We start from the raw sequence: 18,540 nt of genomic DNA, 5'->3' as shown, positions 1-18,540 counted from the left end.
TCTGCAAGGGGCGTCCTGCTGATGGAGGGACCAGGGCTACTGGGAAGTGGTTCCGTCCCTTCCAAGTGGGATGCTCTGCAGTTTTAATTGCATTAGTCATACACACTTGTCCAGGAATCTGGGGGCTCCTTCCGGGGGGGCCAGTAGACTTCCCATTGATGGCTCTGTCTGCTGGACCCCCCGGAGAATTGGGTATCTCCCAAAGTTCCTCATACTTAGCTACATACACATACATTTAGGGCCGGGGGTGGGCTCTTTCACTGGGGCCTGGGGCTCAGGCCAGTTGTGGCCTCGACCACTGGCCCTGATGGAGAGATCACCACCCAGTTTTAACTGCAAAAAGACATTTAGGGCGAGGGGGGGCACTGTCCGGGGGACACACCGTCAGCCAGCGGTTGTGCTCCTGGAGGTGTCACCCACCTTCAGTGCACTTTAGTTCCAAACACTCACGTCCAAGCTGGGTTGCAGGGTTCTGGGGTACCTATTTCTACTGCCCTCTGCCTCCCCCGGGTTGGGGGGGTTGGTCGGGGCTCGGGAGGAGCTGCGGTCCCTGCCTGGGGCCACATGGACGGCAGGCCGGAGACCTACCCTCCCCACGAATGTGATCAAGCGAATGGTGTGGGTGGGAGAATGTTTCTGAGAGTGCATTGGTTCACGTATGATTGACTAGTTTGTTGTGAGAGAGTCTATGGTGTGTGTGTGTGTTGATGTGATGATGTGTGTTGCACATGTGGATGGGTGTATGCGTCTGTGTTTGTGTGAGTTGGTATGCGTGTGGTGCGGTTGGAGTGTGGGGGGTCCGGTTTTTCCGCCCGGTGTACGATGATCGTCTGCCTGGGTGGTCTCTTTTCTGCTGACCCCACCAATTGCTGGCCTTGTGCTGCAGGCCGCTGTAGCGCCAGGGGATGAGGTCGGGCCGATGGGGTAGGCCCCGCTCCGCCCGTGTGGGGGTGGTGGGCTGGGGGCGGGCCCCACTCTGGGCGCGGGGGCATCTTCTGGCGGGCTCCCTACGGACCGTGGGTCCTCGGGCTCTACTCTTTCAGGCCGACCCTCCCGCCGGGGGGAGTGTTTGCCCCTGGTTCTCATGGGGCGGACAGCGTTGACCCCCGGTGGCCCACTCTGGCCTTGGGTGCTGTCTCTGTGGCTGCTGCAGCTCTGCCTGGGGGGCTCTGTGTGGGCGGCTTGGGTTGCAACACCTGCCCTCCTGGAACTGAAGGTGTGTGGGCTCCCTGGCTGCTAGGATTCCTTCCTCTGCTTGCTGGATGGGCGTAGTGGCGGAGCCCCTCACATCACCCTGGCTTCCACAAGTGGCATTGTTCATGCACCAACGTCTGCCTCACCCTTTGGGTGAATAATATTAAGCTACAGCCTTACTAACCTTGTAGTGGGACACTTTCCAAATCCAACTGTAAGTATTAGTGATACTTATCACTACCGATATGAATAATGTGTGAATATGGAATTTGTGGTGTTGTATGTCATGACTTTTATTAAGTAGTATGGGATATGTATAATAATGCACATATGTATGTATATTGTATGTATATGTTTGTATTAGTATGTGCACATACCTTAGCACTATTATTGGTATTAGTATTAATCTCCAAGGTAAACCACAGTACAAAAATTGTTTAGTTATGAATGTGTTAGCCTAAGGTACATCCATGCTTCTTATTTATTTATTTTTTTGCTCCGATTGTTTACTTAACAGATTTGCTTGGTTTCAGCAGCTGGTTGCACCCCTTATCCCCCCCCCCCCCCACCCTCCCGCATACACACCCTAAAGCAGAAACCTAACCTGTCCACCAACACAGCAACATCACACACATTTTGGATTAGCTAAATAAACCATTAAATAAACCATAAATCAGGAAGAGTATATATATTCTATATATACTCTTCTTGTTAAAGCAAAGCTGTCCATCACAATATGGCATTCAGCGTAATATATGCTGCTTGCTTAACTGCTGGACAGAACAAAAAAAAAAAAAAAAAAAAAAAAAAAAAAAAAAAAAAAAAAAAAAAAAAAAAAAAAAAAAAAAAAAAAGTTCCTTTCACTCAAATGACCAGACCTTCACTCCACAGCATAACAAGTCTGGATAAATGGACACAGCATGAGAGTGAGACATTACAATTAGGACTTAAGATTTTATTTAGCCTATCCCAGCCATTTCTCCCATGGCTGGGATAGGCTCCAGCACCCCTGCGACCTCACACGGGACTAAGCTAAATGGATGGATGTTGTTAACCAGATTGATTAGAACTGGAAAATGAATATGTGCCACAAATACTTTTGACAGTTTTCCCTTAAACTGTGCAAAGTGTAATACCGTGTGTAAATGTGTGGTTACAGAAACCTTGGTCTTTGGTCATTTGACAGTACAGTAACTCACAGTATGCTGCATGTTGTTTAGTTGATATGTTCAACAGAAAAGATGTCCAGTTAACATGACTCAACTTTCAGACAACAGAATAGACAGAGCAGTGTTCCTCCAGGCTCGTGCCAGTCACTGCAACTGTAGAGAGATGTGTTTGCTTGGGTCACAAACGAGGGGTAGAGACAAGGGACACATGCTGTCATTTGTCTTTGTAAAAGCATCAAAGAGAACATGTTGTCCGCGTTTGGCATTATTTAGTAACTGGTTGTTGACAGGACAACAGTCTTAGCTACAGCTAAGTGCACTTTCATTTGTCACTGAAAAGATATTTTAGACTTGTCTGAAGGTTATTAGCAAAAAAATGACTATCAATGTGAAGACCACAGACTAAAGAGAATAAAACCCTCATAGATGCATGAGAGCTGCTCAGAAAGACAAACAGAGATCAAAGTGGAACGACAAAAGAGAAGAGCGTGTGCGCCATAGCAACATGAAGAGTGTTTGTGTCCAGGGACGATCACAGCGTCAGACAAACAGAGCTCTGTTGGCACACACACACGTGTGTGTGTGTGTGTGTGTGTGTGTGAGTGTGTGTGTGTGTGTGTGTGTGTGTGTGTGTGTGTGTGTGTGTGTGTGTGTGTGTGTGTGTGTGTGTGTGTGTGTGTGTGTGTGTGTGTGCGTGCGCGTGTGCGTGTGCGTGTGCGTGTGTGTGTGTGTGTATGTGTCTGTGGTTTGACACTGCAAACAGCACACGTTGCAAGCCAAGCTTCAGGTCATTAGGAGCTGGAGAACGTCAGATCCCATTGAGACCAGTGAGACGTACTTAATAAAAGTATCCGTGCAAACATCCATTATGAGCTCTGAGATGTTGTAACAACTGAAGATGTGCCAGGAGGAAAAATGGAACCAGACAGTTTGAGTTGCCTGAATCAGAGCTTCAGACAAGTGCTGGTGATCTGTCTTTGTCATGACTCTACACCTGCTTGAAAGATGGAACCCAAAAGGTTCTGATCTGGTCTGATTCATGTTCTGTTCAGTAGACATAGATTAGCTGTCGTCCCACGGCTACACCTCAGCTTTGGTCCAAACACCTCCCACAACACAACCCTCACCTGACTGTGATACAGACCCTACACAGCTACGTGTGCTGACTCACATCATAGAGAGGTGGTTGGACACAACACACAGCGTATTATTCAGTACACATTACCATGTAGGACTCACTTCCTGACTCTAACCCTGGGAGGCAATGGACTGAACTGAAACAGTGAGATGTTAAATTTATGGAGACATACATTTGATATTATTTATACTGTATTTATTATTTATTATCATTTTTATACCTGCCCAAATGTTTTAATTCTTAAGCTACACCTTTCTCTTGATCTTCTTTGGGTTTGGGCTTTTCCCATCAAGGGTCACCACCTCACTCTATCCTGGGCATCTTCTACACTCACACCAGCCAACCTCATGTCCTCTGTTAGTACATCCATATATCTCTATATATATCTCATATAGCTCGTCCTCTTGCCCTCTTGCCTGGCAGCTCCATCTCCAACATCCTTCTACCAATATATTCACTATCCCTTCTCTGCATTTGTCCAAACATCTCAGTCTGGCCTCTCTGACTCTGTTGCTAATGCAGGCAACGTGAGCCACCCCTCTGATGAGCTTGTTCCTAATCATGTCTAAAAAGAACCTCTGCATCTTCATTTATGCCTTTTTTGATGCTTTGTTGTTTAATTTTATTTTACCGGTCACTTGCCTGCAGCCCCTGAGGCTAGATTAAGCTACTAATTTTTTTCCAAAATACAGTAAAAAATCTATCCTAAGATTTCTAATTAGCCGACTTGTTGTAATGCAGCTGTCCATTACATGCTGACATGTTCAGACAGGCAACATGTTGCTCTCTCCTGGAGTTACTAGAAGCCCTACTTCCCAATGTGCCTGAGCTGTCGGATGTTCTATGGTCAGATGAGCTCATGTTTTAGTTTGTTTAAGAATGAACATGTCATCAGATGTCAAATAAAAAAGACCAACCAGTCAGATGTGTGTGAAAGAACAGCAGAGCTTCTGTCTCGGCTGAAACCAACCACACAACTATGTGGAGGCCTGTCTAACTTGCATTCTAACTTAGGGACTGCAACAGCAAACACTCTATCGCCCCAAAGTTGTCCCTGTGTCTTAGGCACCTGCAGAAGAACCTGGTTGGCTGACCGGAGCGACCAGGAGGCGGAGTGCACACATAACACCTCAGAGAGGTAGTGCGGGGCAAGATCATTTAGGAATTTGAAAACAAATAAAACAATTTTAAAATGAATTCTAAGATGACCAGTCAACTATGTTCCGCCTTCCATGTTCCGTTTAACAAGCGTGCGGCTGCATTCTGGACTAGCTGAAAATGTTGTGTTACAAACTGGAGGCAAACTAAAATCAGAAACACGCTCACTATGAGCGGGGAAACAGGCTGTTGTGGCCTACGGACCCAAGTGCAATGACCCAAGACTGACAGAGGTAAAACAAGTATAATGTCATTTAATAAATGGCTCAACATAAACACAACGCAATACAAAGACTAACATAGAACCACTAGGAAATAACTAAAGGTCAGTGCAGGGCAGGAGAACACTTTAAACTGAGGAATAAACTAATACCAGATATTAAGTAAGACTCTAATCTAAACATGTAACACAGGGCATGACAGTATACAAAAAACAAACAAGGACAAAACACGACACAACTGACAGGCTGAACTACTACAGAGACGCAAGCAAAGTAAAAGAACAAGAAATCAGTGAGGCAGATAAACATAACCAAAACCAATGAATCCAATAATGAAAAATCAATAATTAAACATTGTCACAATCTTCATTGGGCTAGGAGTGATGAAGAGGTCCTTCTCTTATTCCCCGCCTTTGACAAAAGCTAAGCAATGATACAGATAGATGCAAAGCAGACTGAAGGGGTCTATAAATTAAGACCTTTAAATAACTGCCCAACCAAAGTCTCTGCACCCCCATTCTGGTGGGTGGTGACACAGGTCCATCCTGCAGCCACTGGGCCCAAAACACCTCCAGTGCAAAGGGAAAACAAATAGACCAAACAGTACAGTTTGTCATGGTGGGTGCCGACGAGGCAGAGTCCATTCCAGCAGCCACTGGGAATCGAATGGCACTTCACGTGCCCATGAACAAGGGCCAAGCTCCCTGGGAGGGCATCGCCAATAAAGGCAGAGCTAGCGTAACAGCAGTCTGGTGAGGCAAAACCAGACATACACCGGAACCGGAGATGGACATGGAGCAAGAATCATAGACAAAACCAGACATGGAGCCAGGGCCAGAGGCAAAACCAGACATGGAGCCGGAACAAGAGCCAGAAACAAAACCAGAACGTGGAGCCGGGGCCAGGGAAAAAAAACAGTCTCAGTCTGTCCTCTGGGGTTAATCCCAAAACGGTAACATTGAATAAGTTTGCGAAAATCCCCATAAAACGAGAGTCAGTTGCCAGTGTGGTTGTATCCAAAAGGGTACTTTGGTTGGTGTGGATGGTGCCCTCCGAGGAGGTACGCGTTGCGACAGTGAACAGCTGCTGCTCCTCGCGGCAGAGGGATGGGTGCATCGCTGGTGAGCTGCTGACCCTCACCTGACAGCGCTTCCACCTCTGAGCGCTGAAGATCTCCCGCTGCAGCATTTGCCTCTTTGCCGTAATGCGCGCTCCAGTGAGTTGTCCATGACACACTGGGAAGACAAAGTGTGCGCATCATCTTTCTCATGCAGCAACTTCAAACGCGGTGTACCCACCTGGGCGCACCTCCGTGATCGCTGGCATCTCTCGGCTCGCACAGTCCCAGCCGCACAAGTAACGGAAGCAGGTGCAAGATATGGCAGGCCCGATCACACGGGGAAGGACCCAAATGCACAGCAAAGACAGGACGTAATCTTAAGTGGATTTATTACTGACATTGTCAGACAGGCAAAGGTCAGTACACAGGTTAGCAATACTTCCATCGATAGCACAGAAGTAAGCAAGACGAGGTCAAACACAAATCAAAACTTGGTACACGTCTGGACTTACACGGTGAGAACGCTGGAGAGTCGAACAGGTACAGGTAGGTGATCAAACAATCTGGCAAAAAAGAGTGGTGAGTATAGGTGTTCAAATGCCGGAGAGTAATTACTGATCGAAAACAGCTGATGATCTTGTGACTGTAAAGCAAAGGTGAACTAAACGGGAACTTGGCAAAATAAAACAGGAAACCGAAAACAAGCAAGATATTGATGACAAAAATGCTGATGCATGACAGAACCCCCCTCTCAAGGGCGGATTCCCAAAACCCAAAACTAACCCAGGAAACACTAACAGGGAGGGCGGAGGGAGGTGATAACAATAAAGGCAAGGCAACTGGGACTGGGACAGCCCCCTCTTCAGGGCCAACAGGAACTGGGACGACCCCCCTCTTCAGGGCTGACAAGGACTGGGACAACCCCCTCTTCAGAGCCAACAGGAACAAGAATGGCCTCGCCGGGCCAACAGGAGCTAGAACGGCCTCCTCTTCAGGGCCGACAGGGACAAGAATGGCCTTCTCCGGGCCAACAGGAGCTAGAATGGCCTCCTGTGGGCCAACAGGAGCTAGAATGGCCTCCTCTGGGCCAACAGGAGCTAGAACAGCCTCCTCCGGGCTGGCAGGGGCAAGATTCGAACCTGGTTTAACTGGGCGGCAGCAGTGCTCAACGTGGAAGAAGCTGGGCTTGACTGGGCCGGAGCTGGGCTTGGCTGGGCAGCAAGAGAGACCAGGGCAGGCAAGAAGCCTGTGGTGGGTGCAGACTGTGGCACAGGGGCTCATGCAGACTGAGGCGCAGGGGCTGAGGCGAGGTCCGACCGTGGCTCTGCGTGATTCCAGGCCTCATAAAGCGCAAGAGTCCTGAGGACCAAGGCCGCTGCTTCCTGGAGGAGACTTCCAGGCGTCTAGGTCAGTGGTTGCATCGGTGGTATTCAGGAAGTGCGCCAGGAGGAACACGACTGGGGGTGAGCATTGGCAACGGATCCGGGAGAAGAGGCTGTCAGACATACCTGCGATGAAGGTGGTGGTGTCATCTGGACAACAGGAGGAATCCTTTGCTGGAGGGGGAGGAACCTTGGTCATGGAAGCAGACCCCTCCGTCTGACCTGGGAATCCGCCGACACGGTCTAGGGCCCCCTGACAATGACAGGAAGTTGGTTCCCTCCCCACAGGTGTCAAGGCAGAGTCGGCCGGTAAAGCCACTACAGGGGCTGGATCCCGACAACAGGCTGGGGCAGACGGCGACTCAGTGACTGGAGCTTGCGCCGGCGGGGCAGTGACAGGAGCTTGAGCCGGCCGAGTTGGCACTGGGGAAGACGGTGGCGGAAGCAGCCAGTGAAATGGGCACTGTGCGCAAAACGCATTCCAAATTCGCCCGCATCGCCTGGAGCATGGCAAACAGCGCTCGTACCCCAGGGTAGTGAGACCGCGAGTGCTCCTCCTTAAGAATCTCCACCGACTGTCTCACCACACGGAGCCGTGCCTTTAAATGAAATGCCCCTCGCAAGCTCCGCAAAACACAAACGGATCTGGATCATACAGTAGAGCCTGTGTGTGTGTTATTTCTTAAAATATTTTTTTAGATAATAGTGAGAATGAATGTGGGCATACAGCATGATACTACTAAGTTTAGCCTTTCATTAGAGTCCTCGATGAGGTCTGTATGTTGAAGTTACCCAGAGATATGCATCCATGCCTACAGTAAACCTGGTCCAAGGGGGTCTCTCTGTGAAATTAATGAAAAAAACTCAGAAATGATCAGTTTATGCAGATAATGTTTAAAAAAATAGGAATAGTTAAGCCATCATTCTGTAGATCATTTTGTGTTTCAGTCAATATCTCCATACAGCAACATCTTTTTCTTGTTTGTACAAGAGATTTCATGTGTTCCACAGTTTATAACTTTAGTGTAACTTCAGTTACACTTACAGCACATCTGACTGCTGTAGTGAAACCTACAAAGTTTTACCTTTAGAAAGAGGCCATGTGTATATATACTCCAAGAAGTTAAACAGCTTTCATTTGAATTTAGGAATTCTTCTTCCAGGCAGTGAATGAACCTGACTTATCAGTCAAGGTAAATGATAAGAGGTTCTAAAATAAGGTATTTTTGAAGACCTGGTTCTATGGTTGGAGGTGAAAAAATGTGTCAAAGAAAATATTTTGTCAACATTATGTGAATCCCATGGCAGGCGCAGAAAAAGATGTCAGGAGTAAGCTAGAAGCAGACTAGTGTACTAAAAGATGAACTCACTAATAGTAGTGGGAGCAACAATTAAGAACAGGCAAACAAGAGGAATGCATCAGTTAAATTCTTGCATATAACAGCTAGGGCGCCTTAATTAGAAACAGGTTTTCTACCAACTAACTTAATAACCAAGTTATTCTTTAACTTGGAGAATAAAGTATGATAGAATGTAATGATGCACCTGAGACGGGACCATAACTGATGAACCTGCAGCGATGAGAAGGACGGCCGTAGATTTCTACACTGACCTATTTGTCCATTGACCTGAAATATTGATTTGAGAGATTTATTTTGTTAAATGTTTCTAAACCTCCTACCTGTAACGCTGTAATCTGCCTTTTTATTGTGGCAGCTCCTGATTTCAGGCGTCTCTCAGGTCTCGTCTGCTTCTTCAGTTGCTCATTGAACATCGTTTTGTGTTGACAATAGGATGAATGTGAAACAAAAATGATCTTATCTGCTACCAAGACTGATTCCTTCATTCTAAGAATTTACATGAGCTGAGTTTGACATCTGAATGCTTGCCCTGTGTACAATTGGATTCCGTCCCTTTCTCTGTGCAGATCGTGATTATTTGCTTCCACTGTCACCTTTCCAGCTGCTTCCTTTCCTTCTCTCACACTTCAATTTATGGCTGCCACCTACGCTACTCTGCTTGTGTGAATGCCTTCATTATTTCCTCTTAGCTCCTGGGACCTTGTGGTTATCTAAGACCTTTATGTGTCGTTCACCTCTAAAAATGAGATGTCGTTATTAGTTTCGTGCCCTAATGTGATTTCAGAGTAAGAGATTTTTTAAGCAAACCTAAAGGAGTTTTGTTGTGAAATTCAGTTACTCCTTTTGCGTGACAGGAGAATAACTGCATGTTTACATACATGTGCTTTTGGTTTATGCAGACGGTTTCTGAACCTGAATCTGCAAGCATGGCACAAAGAAGCCAACTCACTGGAGGCTGTGACGTTTTACAGGTGGAGCGGTGCTTAGCACAGCTGCTTCCGGGGATGCGTTCCAATCCGATCTCCTGTGTCTGTGGTACATTCAGCCCTTATTTGTAAGGGACTATATGGTGTCTATGTGGGCTAATCATTCATACTTAGACCTGTAGGACAACAGATCAGAGAAGATGCTGATGCAAGCAAGCATGTTTTAATGCTTTAATAAGAACCTAAAACTATTCTTTCCAGGTCAATCGCACCATTTAGTTAAACCTAAAACACAGAGAACAATGAAAGTCAGCAGCTGAGCACATCCACACAGGCTGAACCCACATGCAGATGTTAGGTTGCACAGCACCAGTGACTGCAGCAGCCCTGACGCCAGAATGTGACTGACACACTTTAATACACCCACGTTTCCAGTTACACTGTGTGTGTTGGGAAAGCGAAAAAAGGACAGGATGCAATGGTTTCAAAATATCATCAAGCCATATTTTATTTACAATAGACCAAATGTAGTGAGTATCAGATGATGCAACTCACACATTTGATCATTTCATAATAAACATTAGCTGCAGATAGCAACAAGGTGTTGGAGACGTTGGAACAGGTTTCCCACTGTGTCGCCAGCTGTCTAGAGTTTTAGGAGGAATGAGGTCTGATGCAGGACTCTAGCTTCTCAACAGTTCTGGATCTACAGCAGTCTAAAGTTAGGACTTATCTTCGCTTCATGATGTTGTCTCCAAAAATGGTTTCACGTCAGGAACCTCATCAGGTTCATTTGTGGAATTTCTGCCTTAATGGGGTCGTAAAAATACAGTGAACCATTAAAATGAGCAGGTGTGTCCAAGCTTTGACTGGTGGTGTAAATACTTTAGCTGGACTTTTCATTTAATAATGCACCATGTGTTTTGCATGGCTGAAAGGTCTGGAGTGCATCAGGCTACTTTAGCACACACACTTTTTCCAGATGTGTTGCCCACACCATAGGACCATGCAGCCACACATATACATACATACATTGGTGGTTTGGTTAAGAAAAAAATTATAATAATTGGTATCACAGCATCTGAAAGGAGGCGCCAATTGTGTTTCTAACTTAAACCAAATTAAGAAAAACTCAAGAAAATCGTAGTTTGAGAAAAAATCTCAAAAATGTTAATGTTACTTATCACAAAAATATTGTGAAATTCTATCACATATTTAATATAAAATAATAACAGTTTGAACTATTTATGTATTGTGTCCTACAATACAATGTTTATTCTTCCGAAATCTTCTTAATACTGGTCATAAAATGTTATATTCTATTGTGAATAAATATTTTATTATTCTGTTTTTGTTACAATCAAGGGCCAAACTAGACTCAAACTGGACTTGAAATGCTCACCATGAGCGGGGGAACAGGCTGCTAAGGTCTACAAACAAGACTGGAGTGGAGGACCCAAACGCAACGACCCAGGGACAAAAACATAGATGCAAATAGGTTCATTAATAACTTTATTAACTTAAGATAACACAAGAAAGGATTGTAAACTCAGTGCACAAACAGGATAGACGACTAGAAGTATGGGAAGAAATACTGTACACACAATTGTCTAAACTCAAAACCACTGTGGACAGGAAAACTAAATAACCCAACACTAGAGACATGCAGTAAACACAAGAACAACACAGGGACTAGACAAACTTTGACAGGAGACAGGACAGGCACAACATGGCAATGACAAACAGAGGTAACACCATCACCCATGTAACAACGTCATGCAACGACAACGACAAACAACAGACTGAACTCAAACTAGGAACTTAAATACTAAACGCACAGGTGGAAATAATGACACTAATCAGACAGGAAACAACATCAACCACAGGACAAAAACTCAAAGCGCCCCCGGCAGGGCAGAGGGACGAACTGCAAGAGTTTTCTTTTAAACAGTCCCAGCTTCTTTGATCATTGTCATTATGTTTTGAGAGATTGTTGCTGACCTAACACAACAAGCACACTGGAGGTGATGCATATTAAAATACGGCCGGCAGCTGTTGTAAATGTGGATGCAGTTTTGTGTATTTTGTCCTGTACATGTAGTGCATCGTGTCCTTGTTCTGTTCAGGTGCTGCAGCAGTGTAATGCCAACAAACAGGGACATGGACAGTTCTGTCCTGATGGGCGAATGTGGATTCTTGTTGTAATTGATGTGTAGCCTTTCACAGTAATGAGCAGAAACACGCACCCGTGCACGAAGCCCGCACAGACAGATCCATCCAGACCCCATGATGCCGGCTTTGCCCTGCAGCTCAGGAAAACGAGGAGCGAGAACTAGGAGCTTGGCTGTTTGTGTAAAATGCATTGATCAGCTGCTTTCCTGCTGCTTTCTGCCTCATTATCAGATGACACACAGCACAGGCTGCACATAACGATCCATCACACCCGCAGCCGGTGTTTACACTTCTGCCTCTTTGGCTTGTGGAGCGCTAAACGCTCTGGACGTCTGCGCATCTGCTTTTCATGTGTTGAATTCAAAAGTTGTGGAGTTGATCAAACTCTGGCCTGAGGCAGCACGTTTTGCAGCCGTTTCTATCGTTCTGTACGACACCAATGGATCGGAGACTTGACTGTTGGGTGAAAGTCGCGTCTCTCTTCATTTCAGAGTTGGCTTCTCGGCACCATGAACAAGATGAAGAACTTCAAGAGACGTTTCTCCCTGTCTGTTCCCCGCACTGAGACCATTGAGGAGAACGAGTTCACGGAGCAGATCAACCAGCTGAACATCCATCACACTCAGGGTAAGAGCTGCTCTGACTTCAAACACTCCCTCATTGTGTTTTCAACCTCCATGCTTGTACAAGACGCAACATGACACCACTCAGGTTCTCTGTTAACGGGTGTTGTACTCTAATTTACCTGCAGCAGCTCACTGTGTTAAGCTGCCCCAGCTCTAAAGCTGAGCACTGACACAACAGCTCCCTGTTCCAAAGTCCAGGTCCAGCCAAGGCCTTGTGTGACTGGAGCAGTTCACTGTGCAGTGATCAAACTTTTCATCATCTTTGTGACTGTGCAGCGTGATGCTCTTCACTCACACACTTACTTCTTGCCTGAAGCAATTGTGAGAACACGTCTGACACTCACTCTCGGAATGTTTAAATATTGACTTGACGCTTGGCTAGTTGGGCTGTGATATAATATTTACACCTTCAGGAGGGAGGATCTGAACAGACCTGCGGCTACCTGTCACTAGTAGCTTACTACTAGTCAAGCATTGGTCCAATGAGCACATTCCTCTACTTCTGTGTGCTCAGATAGATTATACCTAAAAATAGAGCACACAGAGCCTTGTTGTGGTTTAATGTTGAGCCCAAAGCTTTCCTTCCTTCCTCCGTGTCTTTAGCTCACCCTCCCAGATTAATGGGGAGCTGGTACCATCAGTGCTCAGGCACAGAGGATCAGCAAAGGAAGCAAACAGGTCTGGGTTAGTTCAAGTCTGTGTGACTGGACTGAAGGTTACAGAGAAGGAACGTGGGATGGGTTCTGTGCTCTCAGCTGCTCTCAGTGCCCCCAGCCCACATTCACATCCTATAAGGATGCCTCCTCCTCCTCCACCTTGTAAGTCCAGCTTTCTCGTCTGTGCCCTCATTTGTCTGTCCGTTATTCTGAAGAAGAAGAAGCCACATTCTGGTCATACTGGTCCCAGCGCTTCCATACAGACATGGTAACGTTTATCAGCATTTAATCACAAAATCCTGGTCAATACACTCCTAACTTTTGAGCATAAATCTGTTTGCTCATGATTTTATTTAATGATCTACAACCGAGCCTTCATTAGCACACTGGTGAAAGGTGCTTCAGTCCAAGGCCGCTTGCTTTCACAGGAGCTGTGTTCTTCACCACTCCCTCCTGGGCTTTACTGTAAAAAAGTGCATTAAAAAATCAAACTTAAAGCCACATACGCTCATTTTAGCTCATGTGGGGCTTGTGGAACTCAGCTGACTGTGAACTGGCATGGAAGGAGCTCCACTCAGGAAACAGATCCAGATGTGTGTGACAGAGAGTGGTCTCCCAACTCTCAGGGTGGAAAAACAGCTGCTGAACTTCCATTTAAGTCTGAGTGTCTGGACATTTATAAACGATTACAGAAATAAAACTCATCAGATGCTGAAAATTAAAATCATGTCCAGTGTCCAGAGTGATTCAGTAATAGGGTTGTTATAACGGAACCAGTCTAATCCAGAGTGGTGTAGCTTTCTGATTTGGGATCCAGCAGCAAACACAGCTGTGGATGCAGATTCTTGTGAAGGTCATTCGTCTCCTTCCTTGTCTTGCTGTAACCGCGGTGTCGGTGGGAGATGCTACAACAACACCATATTGGATTGTCCTTTTCCTAACAAGATGTTTAGCAGGCAACCATTCACTTCCTACAGCAATCAGTGCAGCGTCTGTGCTTCCACTGACCCTAATTAGCATCAAGAGATCAAAGGAGCTAAAGCTGTGATATTCCAATGAATAACAAACAGCATTGAGCCACTGCTTCATCTTTAACCACCATTTAACCACCTGTAGCCTGTTATGAAAGTAGTGTGTGTGGTTTTATTTGATGCAACACGGTTGAATTTCCTGCTTCATGCAAGTCGTGGGATAATTATTAATGTCTGTGTGCTTAAACACAAAGGCTTCAAAGAGCCGAGACGTCCTCCTTTACACCTGCTCATCATTTAGCCGCTGTCCCCATGGAAACGCTGCACACTGTAGGTCAGGGGAACACTCGTAGCACACATGCCTGGAGGCGGCTGATAAAAGTCAGACACTCCCCAGTTTGAAGGCTTGAGTGGTGAGTGTATTCATTAAGGAGGGAGGTGGTCCGTCCATCGGTCCATCAAAGGCCACGTTTAGACACACTCTGGAACATCCAGGTCACGTTTCCTTCTCCTGGGGGCACATTCTACCTTCCTGTTGCTGCTCCTGCAGCTGTTACAGTAGTGATGCATGCCTGTAGCAGGAATTGCCTGACTGTTTGTTCACCTCCAGGTCTGACTCCAGACAGACTGGGTCCTCCCTCTCATGATGCCAGCCCTGTGAGCCCTGAAGCCAGCACCCTGGGAGCCCAGTCTCCATCACAGCTTCACTACCACAGCAAGGCCCAGCACAGACGCTTCTCCATGGAGGTAATTAGCAGGGCTCAAAGGTTCACATGACACATCAGCTTGTGGTCGCGCTGGAATCAAATGCCACCAAACCTTTCCTTCCTCTATGACTGATGTGCTCACCGACTTTAATGACATAGATATGAACTGGGTTGTTCTCCTGCTCGAGTCATTTCTGTCGGCTGAGATGGTGAGGCGAGTCACCTCTGCAGCTTTTAACCCCGTCAGATTTTATTGGAAATGTGAAGAAGTTCACACTTCCCCAGAGTGAGTGTGATACACGTCTCATGCACCACAGTCAAGGAAGAAATACATAAGAAAGTGAGACGGTGGCCGGCCTCACTACGTTTACAGGTTAACTAAGGCAACAGACAAGTGAGCCTAGTCATGACACAGACACACACACCTCATTAACAGGGACACAGGAGCAACTTAAACTACACAGCAACATGTGAGTTATGTGTGTTTTTCCATGACAGGACATACTGTAAGTCACCAGTATGACTTCCCACTTCAACCAGTTGAAAAAGACTGGAAAACCTTATTCAAGTTCAGCTTCCTGACATTTACAAGCCCAGATGTGACTTAAATAATGCATGTCATGAGCACGGCGCCAGTGGATCAGACTGGTCCCAGCACTGGCAGGTGTGAACACAGTGTAGCGTCAGAGCAGCTTCACACGCCTTCATCCAGTGGCTCAAAACCACGTGGACCTGACAATGCACACAGAATGTTCCTTTGTTAAAGCAGAACATTAGAGGTCAATCATCACTCCACAGGACTGCTGCTACTACTACTAATACTAATACTAATACTACTACTACTGCTACTACTGCTAGTGTGCATTGACAGGATAACTATGATTTTCACAAGTTGCTGCTTTAAATCCTAGGAAGCAAATGGTTTTCTAGTCTGTTTTCAGGTCCCTGGATGCTGCTGGGATTAATAGTGGTAATAAATGATTGTAATTACTGCTCCAAGGCGTCAGTGAGCCACCAGTCGATAGCTGGCCCTGGGTTTGGAACGGCCCTGCAGGTTCCTTTGACTGTGCAGCTCAGTGATCTACATCTGGTTTAGGCTTCTGAATCAGGAGCAGCTGCCAGTCAAAGCTTGTTTGTTGTCTTTGCATCCTGCAGTGTCTCCACAGGCCTTGAAAGCAAAACACAGCAGCTACTGTGACACGGACAGTGGGTCATTTGCATTCAGGCAGCAATTAGTCAGTCACTACACAGTAAGTGTAGTTTTACACATGTTACTGAACAGCTGGACTCATTAAAGTGAAAGCAGCAGAGAGGAAGATGAAACAGAAACTTTAAATGATGCAGTAATAAAGTAAACTCAGCCTAATTATGCTAGTGCCACACTAGTAATGAGCACAGGACCTGAACAGCGTCCGTTGATCTGTTGCAGGACGTCAGCAAGCGCATGTCTCTGCCCATGGACATTCGTCTGCCTCCAGAGTTCCTGAAGAAGCTGCAGCTGGAGAGCGAAAACTCACCGCTGTGCAAACCTGGCAGCCGCATGTCTCGACGCGCGTCGCTGGTTAATATCCTTCATGTTACTTGATGAAAGACAATACTACTTAGTGTAGTGTTGTTCACGTTGGAGCCCATCACCAGTCTTCTTGTTTCCAACTGCTTTTTCTGAAGAGAAATCCAAAATATATTTAATTTCTTATATACTAGGATTCATGCAAAGTTTCAGATATCATGAATGAACAGTTGCACATGCGTGTTAACGACCATATTTCTTGTTTCTGTCACTTTAGTCGGACATTGGCTTTGGGAAGCTGGAGACATATGTGAAGCTCGGCAAACTGGGAGAGGTACATGAGCTCATGCAGTCGCCATTTATGAGATTAACACCCTGAGCGACACCTCGAGGCTTCGGTGGTGTCTGTGCACTCATTAGACACATTAGAGTCTGAGTCAGGCCGCTCGGGAGAAGACAGTCTGTCAAAGGTACAGCGCAGACACAGGAGCTGGTTTATTAAGCTGGTGTCTTTTATTAGCGTGCCTTAGCTTGGAATAAAAACATTACATCTGCACTGATGTGTGTGAATCCCACACATTGTCTGGGAATCACTTATTGCCTTATGATGGAACCAGGGGGCAGAAGATTTCCCATGGGCTCAGTCACAGGGCTTAAAGCAGATCACAGAGCTGCTTTTGGTATTATGACCAGAGCTGAACAAGCAATAATGTCTCTCACAGTTCTGATCCAGAAGATGCGGTCCGCTCCAGTCCAGTCTCTGCATTTCATAACAAGTCCAGGATCTTTTCTGAAGCATAACCATTATTAGTCTTTCAGTAATAAGATCCTGAGGAAATAAATGTGCCTTTAATTAATGAATGAAATCAAAGCCTGTTACATTACTTTGAAGTGATGATTTGCAGAGATAATGAGGAGAACGTAAGAAGGCAGCCAAGGTAAACATGTTCCATCAGATGATTCTCTGCTGCTATCACACGGCCGTGGCTGTGTGTGCTGAGCTGTGTGTTGTCATAGGGGACGTATGCGACGGTGTTCAAAGGACGGAGCAAACTGACGGAGAACCTTGTGGCACTGAAGGAGATTCGACTGGAGCACGAAGAGGGAGCGCCGTGTACTGCCATCAGAGAGGGTGGGTGTCAAAGCACAGATCAGCTCCATTAAAGCGAGCCCTGACCAGACTGGCCCTAACATGTTATCGTGTGAAGCCTCATAGAGGGAGGCAGAGCTTGAATATGCAAACACTGCTTCTTGCTCTGTTCACACAGTGTCTCTGCTGAAGAACCTGAAGCACGCCAACATCGTCACACTGCACGACATCATCCACACGGAGCGATGCCTCACGCTGGTCTTCGAGTACCTGGTGAGTACACGGAGCATGTCAGTGTCCAGAGGGGCCTGAGCCCAGTCCCAGTCGGCGCTGCTTTGTCTTCCAGGACAGTGACCTCAAGCAGTACCTGGACAACTGTGGGAACCTCATGAGCATGCACAACGTCAAGGTGGGACCACTCCTCCGCTGCTCTGCTCAGCGCTTGATTAGGAGCCAGTCTAACCTTGGTCTCGCTCCCACAGATCTTCATGTTCCAGCTGTTGCGTGGTCTGTCCTACTGCCACAAAAGGAAAATCCTCCACAGAGACCTAAAGCCCCAGAACCTGCTCATTAATGACAAGGGCGAGCTCAAACTGGCCGACTTCGGTAGGAAACCAATGCAAATGTGGGGGCGCCGACTGCAACGTGCTTCCTGCCTTTCCAATTATATTTTACTGCCACTCAGAGATCTCCCGTCTTGATTACTTTAGCACCTTCAAGTTCTGTAACCTAGCAACTGGGTCCCTCGCGAAGAGTTTTCTAAATTTTGTGCTGGAAGTGAGCAGATAACCCACCGACACTTCCTGACAGTTTCATGAGGCAGCGATCCAAGACGCCGTGGAGAGGCTGGAGCTAAGTCATGACTGACAGACCGATGCTGAGACGGACCTGGACGTCATCCTGTGTCACTGTGTGCCTCTGTCCGTCATGATGTTAGGACCTCTGTAATCAGTGTGTTTTTATTAATCATGTGGTTCCTTATAATACCAGCCTCGGGAAGAGAGAAAGACATACAGAGAATTAGAATAACAAAACACACCACACCCACCATAAGATACAGTAATAAAACCAACAAATAAAAGGCAGAAGTAAACTCCAGGCAACTAATCAGATGGCAACAGTCACAGGCCGGTGGGGCTCAGGAAGTGGGTTCTTCCTCATCGTCTTCTAAGCATCTGACATAATCTGAACGATGTGTT

General features: G+C 46.4%; 1 protein-coding gene across 2 annotated transcripts in view; it reads left to right on the top strand.

Moving 5' to 3' along the window:
* cdk18 (cyclin dependent kinase 18) overlaps positions 1–18,540 on the top strand; it is a 34,621-nt gene that overhangs the window by 10,675 nt on the left and 5,406 nt on the right. For both annotated transcript variants that reach the window (XM_055508849.1, XM_029151049.3), the window contains exons 2-9: positions 12,273–12,408; positions 14,645–14,781; positions 16,171–16,302; positions 16,529–16,585; positions 17,269–17,383; positions 17,520–17,614; positions 17,688–17,750; positions 17,824–17,947. In XM_055508849.1, the coding sequence (XP_055364824.1) occupies positions 12,291–12,408; positions 14,645–14,781; positions 16,171–16,302; positions 16,529–16,585; positions 17,269–17,383; positions 17,520–17,614; positions 17,688–17,750; positions 17,824–17,947 (841 nt within the window). In that variant the 5' untranslated portion in view covers positions 12,273–12,290. The remainder of the gene's footprint in view (positions 1–12,272; positions 12,409–14,644; positions 14,782–16,170; positions 16,303–16,528; positions 16,586–17,268; positions 17,384–17,519; positions 17,615–17,687; positions 17,751–17,823; positions 17,948–18,540) is intronic.

This window comes from Betta splendens, chromosome 5, assembly GCF_900634795.4.
Source record: "Betta splendens chromosome 5, fBetSpl5.4, whole genome shotgun sequence".
NCBI lineage: Eukaryota > Metazoa > Chordata > Actinopteri > Anabantiformes > Osphronemidae > Betta > Betta splendens.
This window is presented reverse-complemented; position numbering and strand designations above follow the sequence as displayed.